Below are 7,855 nucleotides of genomic sequence, written 5' to 3'. Positions count from 1 at the left end.
AAAAAAAAAAAAAAAAAAAAGCCAGTCTTACATTGGAATAATAGTGGCTGTTTAGGGGATTATACCTGTAACTATTGGTTTACATTTGTGTCTTATGTTAGACTCATATTGTGTATTGAATTGGAACACACTGATAGTCCCATTGAAGTAAAATGAGATTCCTTGTGCCTGAAGTTAACTATGTGCTTAAATACTTAGCTGAATCAAGGCCACATGACATATGTCTTGCAGGTCTGGTTTCGTGATACTTCATACTAGCCACAGTAAGTTTATGGGAAGTTAAGACTGTGCTCTGCACCTCTGTGTAGGCTAAGGGTTCTGACTCAGTGTTTCCAAATTCTCTGGAATCAGGAATGTTGTGATGTGATATTTAGTGCTTAAAACCCTTTCCTTGCTTTCTGGAATCACATGATTGTGAAATTTCTGCCATGTTTTAGCCTGCAGTTTCTAGCCCCCCATAGTTGTGGAGAAATGCCTGAAAACAGGGTCCAAGTGCATCATAAAAGCTTAAAAATAGGATGGCAGACAAACCCTCATTTAAAAAAAACCCATCCTTCAATATTCCAAACTCATAACCTGAGGGGCTGCGGGCACAGGGTGGAGGAGGAGGGCATGGTACAAGAGACTATATAATTTTTGACTGTGTGGGGTGGGTGATACTCAGGATTATGGTGCTTTGGCCGTTGTTTTTGTTTTCCCTAGATGTTTTGTATTCCCAGCAGTTTTAGATGAGTAATTGTAAGGGAGTGCTATATTTACTTCTATGAATATCTTTTCAGGGTCTGGTTTCAAACTTAACGCTTGATCAGGACGTACTTGTTGACTGGGAAATCTACCCTCTGGACATAGACAGAGCAGTGGGACATGGCCTAAACTGCAGTGATGATGAATTGAAAACACCTGGAAGTACTCCACCAAGCTATGAACTACCTGCTTTTTACACTGGTACATTATCTATTCCCAGTGGGATTCCAGACTTACCCCAGGACACCTATATTAGGTTTCCTGGTTGGACCAAGGTAATTTCTTTTACTAAATAAGTTCCCCCTAAAAATCTGAATCTGAGGTTACTTGCTTTGCTAATAAAGGTCAGTTGGGTTTGCAGGAGACTTGATTACAATAATATGGTGGTTTTAAGGGGAAATGTTACTGTATACCAAATAGTCGTCAGAGGTATTGGGATCCTAACTGAATGCATCATTCATCTGAACTAAGTCTGGGAATAACTAGCCAAGATGAGGGAAGTGAATATTAAATGGACTTAAGTTGCCAACCAAAAACAGTGCATTCAATAAATTTGCAGTTATTAAAGAGATGGGAAAAGGTAAAAACTTAAGATACCTTTATGGTTAAAGATGAGTTCCTGAAGCTTAACACACTCAGACTTGGGTGCCTGGATTCCACCTGAGTTCCACTTTAGGTGCTCAGGTTCTGCTGTGGATTGCAGGATTTGTTGATGGTAGTGTATTACATAAGCTGTTAACACTGAGGTTCTGAGAAAACAAGTTAGTTTTTGTGTTCAGATTTAAGCCTTAGATTTGTAAAGGCTTTGGGCACTAAACTCCCATTGCAGTTGGTGTTAAATGTTTATTAACAAAACACCCAATTCTGGCGCATGGTCCTCCTTTCAAAGAGCATACAAGACAAAGAATGAGAAGCAAGGAAGGATCCAGTGGTAACAGGCATGATCTAACTTGTAATACAGTTGTCATAAATTATTTTAAAATCACCTCTTATACCCATAATAAAGTCATACTGGAATGCAGATGTTGCTAATCCTGCCACTGGGTGAACACTGGCATGATTAGATTGTGCATTGGTTTAAAAAGTTTTCAGTATTCAGGCTACTTACAACACGACTGGTTCAGTTCCTAGCCTGCTGAAGGAAGTTCTTCATTTCTGCTTCTCTATTTCTGTCCTTCAGGTTTTTTTTTCGTTTGATCAAATTTTAGGGCAGATAAGAGCATCTCTTTCATAAGCATCCTATGTAGCGAAATTTTCATCATAAAAATAAGCTGAGAACTTTGCTTTCTTGGAAATGAACCCAAAGGTAAAAAACTATTGGGAACAAGGTTGGAGCTGATTGTAGCTTCTCTGGATCTTTGACTAAGCTTAACATTTCACCCAGTGAAATTTGCCCACATATTGTTACAGAAGAGGGTATTGCATTTTGGGCACATACTGATTATTTTCCTATGTAAAAAATTAAAGTAATTCTAATGCTATCTTCCCCCTTAAGCTATCATAGAAGCAAAGTTATGAGGCTGAATAAATTGCTAGATTTTTCATTTTTCTAATACTGCAAGCACAGACCACAGAGTGAGATTAATTTGATAAAAAAAGAAAGTTTTCAGACTGGGGGTTTAAAACCTTGGCAAAACTGAATAAGATAGAATCTTGTATTACAGAGCAAATGGAAAGCTGAGTGAGAACACCTGCACTTGTAAATGTGACATCTTTGTGAAAAATATACAGATTCAACAACAATCAGTTTATAAAGGTTTAAAAGAGTGTACAGAATCATATAATTGCAATATCGCTGCTTTTTAATTCTGATGCTAAATGTATTTGACCTATTTTGCTACACTTTCCTACCCTGTGTGAGGTAGTAGGGGTTTTTTTGAACATCCATGACAGCTACTGTAGGCAATTTTGAAAGTCACAACCAGTGCTCTTAGCATCCTGGCTTCCAAGTGTCTCATCAGTTTATCTTTATGGAAAGCGTTTTGTAGCATCTTTCATAGCTTTAAACGTTACATGGAATCAGGGGAAGGAGATGCATATGTCTGAATTCAGTTGTTCTTTTTAATTTCTTGTCCATCCATTCCATAGTTTTCTGGTGCTGATTAAGGTAGGAAGGATATTCTGAAGCTGTGAATCTGTGAAATGTTAAACGTCTAAACCATGTGACAGTCAGCCTTTTGTTTTGTCTGAAGTCTTATGAACCAAGGTTCAGTTTTGACTAAATGTGGCCCCATTTGCAAATTTGTACTGACACTTGAGTAATCTTAAAAGTGACCTAAAAGACATTTTGAGGTTTGAGGTAAATTTTAAGGCCTTTATATGTGACTACTTTTTGATGTACCAAAATAATTTCCATTTTAAACGCATTCTTTTTTTCTTAGAAATATCTACAGTGTCATTTTGTCACTTTTTTTGGCAAAGGACTTTTTGGGTGCCTGAGATGCTGTGAGAAATCTCATACTAGGGACTGGCTACGTCTATTACATCTCAAAAGGATATTTAGGTTTTCCTCCAAAGTTTTAGTAGTCATTGGAATTAGATTGGCTTTAATAATTAAACTCTCTATTTCTTTTTCTCTTGTTTTTCTTAATACTCTGACATAAGTGTCCCTTCTCTTTTATAATTCTTCAGCTTTCTTTTTGGAGATGTCATTTGTCAGGTTCTCCTGTTACGGTAGAAACTTTGAGGAGAAGAAAACATTTATATTTCAAATGTCTAAACAAGATGTAGACAAACTTTTTTTTGCCTATGAATACATAAAATAGAAGGGACCTGCTTGGTAATCTAGTCCAATCTCTTCCTAGATTGGTAGGCTATCACACCATAAAATTAGAATGATGGCTTCTTTTGACAAGCTCTTTACTAGTGACCCTTTAAGCAAATATAATTTATATTTAGGTTTGCTTTAATCTGAAATATAAACTAAAACTCAGGGCAAATAGTGGGAAGATACAGATAGCTTGCAGTTCCATTTTATGGGAAAAATATAGAGATTTGCAGGAAAAGCTAAAAGGTTTAACTTTACAGAACCCTACAGAAAACAGTGTCAAGTGGAGATGAAGCCCAGGATGAAGCTGTGATATTTATTTAAAAAAACAAAATAAAACAAAACACCCCTGGCAAGATTCACTTTGCAAGAGGTATTAGCTGCTGAGAGGCACAAGCTGAACTTTGTCTGGGTAGTGTTTTTTTATGGCAATTGAACATTTATTTTTTCACACTAAGGATCCTTCTGTTTGTTTGTTTTTTAACCGAAGTATTGTTACTTTATTGGAGGATGTCATTTTTACATGTTAATATTTTTAATTCATCACAGAATTGGAATGTTTTGCCTGTTTGTTCTAATCCCTGAGTTAATCAGGGTTTAAAGCCTGGTTAAAATTAGAAATGTCTGACATTGTATGAGACATAAAGAAGCTTTGTTCTGCTCAGGCTCGCAGCATGTCTGTGTGGTTTCTTTGGGGCTCCTGAGAGCACTGCTGAGAAGCAAGGCCTGCCCACCCACTCCCCCTGTGCCAAACCCAGACCCAAGGCAGTGCAGCCTTCTGGGGGGACCACTACTATCAAACACAAAGATCTTTAACCCCATGGAAGCTGTAAAAATGTGGTATTAGGGATTACATACACTATTGAGTGAAATAAAAATTATTATTATTAAATGAGTAAAGGTTTTGTTTTGTTGGCTTTTTTCTTCTTCCAGGGACAAATCTGGATCAATGGCTTTAACCTCGGTCGCTACTGGCCAGCCCGTGGTCCTCAAGTGACCCTGTTTGTTCCAAGCAATATTCTTGTATCGTCAGCACCAAACAATATTACGGTACTGGAGTTGGAGCGGTCTCCTTGCAGCATCCAGGAATGTGTCGTAGAATTTGTAGACAAACCTGACATCAATGCAACACTCCAATATGAAGGCAACAGTGAGAAGCTGTACTCTAGAGATTTATACCTGAGCCATCTGTGATGGATGAGGAATGATTTCTGTAGCATCTCCCTTTTTCTGCCCCATTCCCTCAAATTGTACACTCCTCATGTGAAGAATCAATGTTAATTGGTATGCAGTTTAACTATGGAAGCTTTTTCACATCCCTAAATGTGTAGTTGTTTTATGAACAGGAGAAAGAAAACATGAGGTTTCCTTTCAAAATGAAGGTTCTAGTTTTCAAGTCAGTTTTGGAATGAGAAACGGAACTTAAATGGAAGATCATAGTGACAACAAGGGCAAAGAAACAGATAGCTCAGAGAACAGCCTGCATGCAAAGCAGGCTCCTACACTAGTTGTTTTAACATTTCTTGTGAATGTGGAGAAATTTACCATGATAAGAACTAGGTGGTTGCACTAGCACACTTACGAAATACTTGACTATATGAGAGCATCAGGAGGCTTGGGTATCCCACATATAATTTACATATGACCTGGTTTCATCTAGGCTTAAATACCCAGTTAGTATAATTTCTGTTTATTGCCCAGAGGGTTATTTCTCCTTCCAACCTGTAATATCTAAATGACTTTTAAAATATTCCAGAATCTTCTGCTTCCTGGAACTGAATATCTAACATACAGTGCAGCTGAAATGCAATCTAATTATAGTAATACGAACATCTGCAAGTGGCTTCTGGTCTTTGAGCAGTCATTTCACTGATACACAGACACACACACACATTTATATCTATCTAATTATATATATCCAATAGATAGATAATTTGCTTTCTGTTTTTCAGCCTTCGAGATTCACATTAGTTATCTTTAACATTTTTTCAAGGGCTAGAAATTATTTAATCAAATTTTAACTCTTGTGAATCATTATCCCCAGGACTGGTTAAAGGAAGAAAACGAGGAGTTAGCAACTTTAACTTATGTTTGACTTTCTCAGGCTAAACCAATTCCTTGCCTCTTGCCTTGGGCTTCCTGGTTCCTACAGCTTCTCTGGGGTTTAGTAATCCTATCCTTGAAGCTTTTAATCCCCCTACCTCCAAAGCACTATCAGCTTGCTCTTCTTCTGGAGACATTGAGTTGAAGGGGACTTTCCATATTATTTCCAGGAGATGCACTTGGATTATTCTACAGCTCTGGGTTCTAGTCCAATGACAGTCTGGAAAGCAAAGCGGTTCATATACATCATTGATTCCCACTCTAGACCACTCCTAGTCCACTCCGTAAGCACGCACACTCTCTCTTCTTTGACCCCATAGGAATCATAAATAGGGCTGGAAGGGACCTCATGAGGCTGGAAAGGACCTTATGACTACAAAGAATAGTCTATCTCTGTCATCTTTATAACCTTGAGGTATTTAAAGACTTATCAAATCCTTCCTCTGTATTCTCTTCTCCAGACTAAATAATCCTAGTTCTTACATCCTTTGCTTATAAATCTCATTTTCTAAGCCTCAGTGTTTTTCTACTTGACTGTAATATCCTCTGGACAGTTTTCCCATACCCCTTCCTCTGCCAGGATACTCCCCTTACTGTAAGTGCCAGTTACTGCTGGTGTCCATACCATCAGCTCAGTTACGTCTTTTCGCTGTCCTTGAGTTAGTGACACCTGCTTTTTAAAGGACTACACAACCCTATAACAGAGGTACTTGGAAAACTACATTTTCCTTCCAAAATGTTCGATAAACATTTAAAAAAATTCCTCAAAAACTCTGAACTAACAATTTCATTTTAACCAAAGTCTGAAAGCTATTGACAAAGGCTGTTAAAAGAATTGAAAAAGAATTTTCAGTTAAAATATCCAAAAAAAAGGTCAAGCCTTTGCAGTAGACACAAGAAAAAGTGTAAGAGTGAGCCTTGTTAGTACACATGCAGTAAACTCTGTTTAAACCATCTCAATAGGTCAGTGAGTCCATGCAGTCTTCATGGTTGACCTTCAAACTATGGGCCGATTTGATATCTTTACACTGGTTTTATAATAATGCAGCATGACTGATTTAAATGATATTAACTCCTAACTTGTGCCAGTAAGAAGAACAGCTGAAGGTCTCACTGCTGCACAAATGGAACTCATGGTACTGACAGAACAGTCAGTGACAGAAATGCATACTGAAAACAAGTTTAAAATGAGTCTTAAAATTGGTGATTTTCATTTAGTCAGAAGATTTATGCCGTGAAGACATTGAGCCAGCAAGTCGTCTTTTTTACTCCTTGTTATAACTCATTATTACAATGGTGCCTGCCCTTGTGCCTTTACAGTTGCTAATCTTGATGTAAATGTCTGATCTCTGTAAACATGCAGATTCATTTAGTGACTGTTGCTGTCAGTGAAAGCTGACTTTCAGTAACAGTATGTCTCTATGCTTCTCATTGGGTTTAGTGTCAGTCTTGCAAACTCTGAAAGGAGGCTTAAAGAGCAAAGAATTGAGACAATGAAAGAAATTAAAGTATTTTCCTAAATTGCTAAATTGCTTCCTGTTGATGTTGTTCAAAATGATTGAAACTGAGAGCTCTTCTAGAGCAGTTTCTCAACCTGTAGGTCGCGACTCAAAAGTTGGCCATAAGAATATATGAAAGGGTTGCAAACTAACTTTAAAAATGGATCAACAAAGTTTAAAAATGGATTCTCCTTTAAAGGAGAAAAACATGGGAAACTGTGGCTTTTCCTTTGCAGGCTGGAAGAGTTCCAGCCTGTGAGAGAGCCTGCATGGGGGCCCCCATGCTTCCCCCGAACTCCACACACTGAGGGGCTGGGGCCTGGCATTGGGACGCAGTGGGTTGGGAGTGAGGAGCACTGGGTCAAGACTGGCCATCAATGTTTACTAGCGAGTCCTGGTACAAAAAAGGTTGAGAACCACTTTTTAGAGGATTGTTTCTTCAGCTTAAAACATGGTGAGAGAAGAGAAAAAGCAGGAAGAAGAATGATAGAGCCATTAGTAGAGTGAGAGAAACTTTATTCAGACCAAGGGTGTCAAACTTGCCCTGTCCCCTGGGCCAAATGTGAACTGCAGGGCTCCTTGCAAGCCAGATCAGGATCTGGACATGAAGGGGAGTGAACCCAGCTATTGCTTGACCCTTCCACTGTCACACATCCACAGCAGTGCTCTATGTACCCATATTTTGGTGCATGAGACCACCCCTGAATTCCCAGCTTCTCTGCAAGATCCACAGGTCACACAA

At 38.4% G+C, this 7,855-nt stretch overlaps 1 protein-coding gene across 1 annotated transcript in view; it reads left to right on the top strand.

Moving 5' to 3' along the window:
• The window catches only part of GLB1 (galactosidase beta 1), a 76,199-nt gene extending 69,060 nt beyond the window's left edge, over window positions 1-7,139 (top strand). The window contains exons 15-16 of the mRNA XM_019508923.1: window positions 780-1,019; window positions 4,445-7,139. Of these exons, the coding sequence (XP_019364468.1) occupies window positions 780-1,019; window positions 4,445-4,705 (501 nt within the window). The 3' untranslated portion in view covers window positions 4,706-7,139. The remainder of the gene's footprint in view (window positions 1-779; window positions 1,020-4,444) is intronic.
• Window positions 7,140-7,855: the final 716 nt, after the last annotated feature.

This window comes from Gavialis gangeticus, unplaced genomic scaffold, assembly GCF_001723915.1.
Source record: "Gavialis gangeticus isolate Ggan-Ray unplaced genomic scaffold, GavGan_comp1, whole genome shotgun sequence".
Classification (NCBI taxonomy): Eukaryota; Metazoa; Chordata; order Crocodylia; family Gavialidae; genus Gavialis; species Gavialis gangeticus.
The sequence above is the reverse complement of the archived record's forward strand: the minus strand, read 5'-3'. Positions and strand labels throughout refer to the sequence as shown.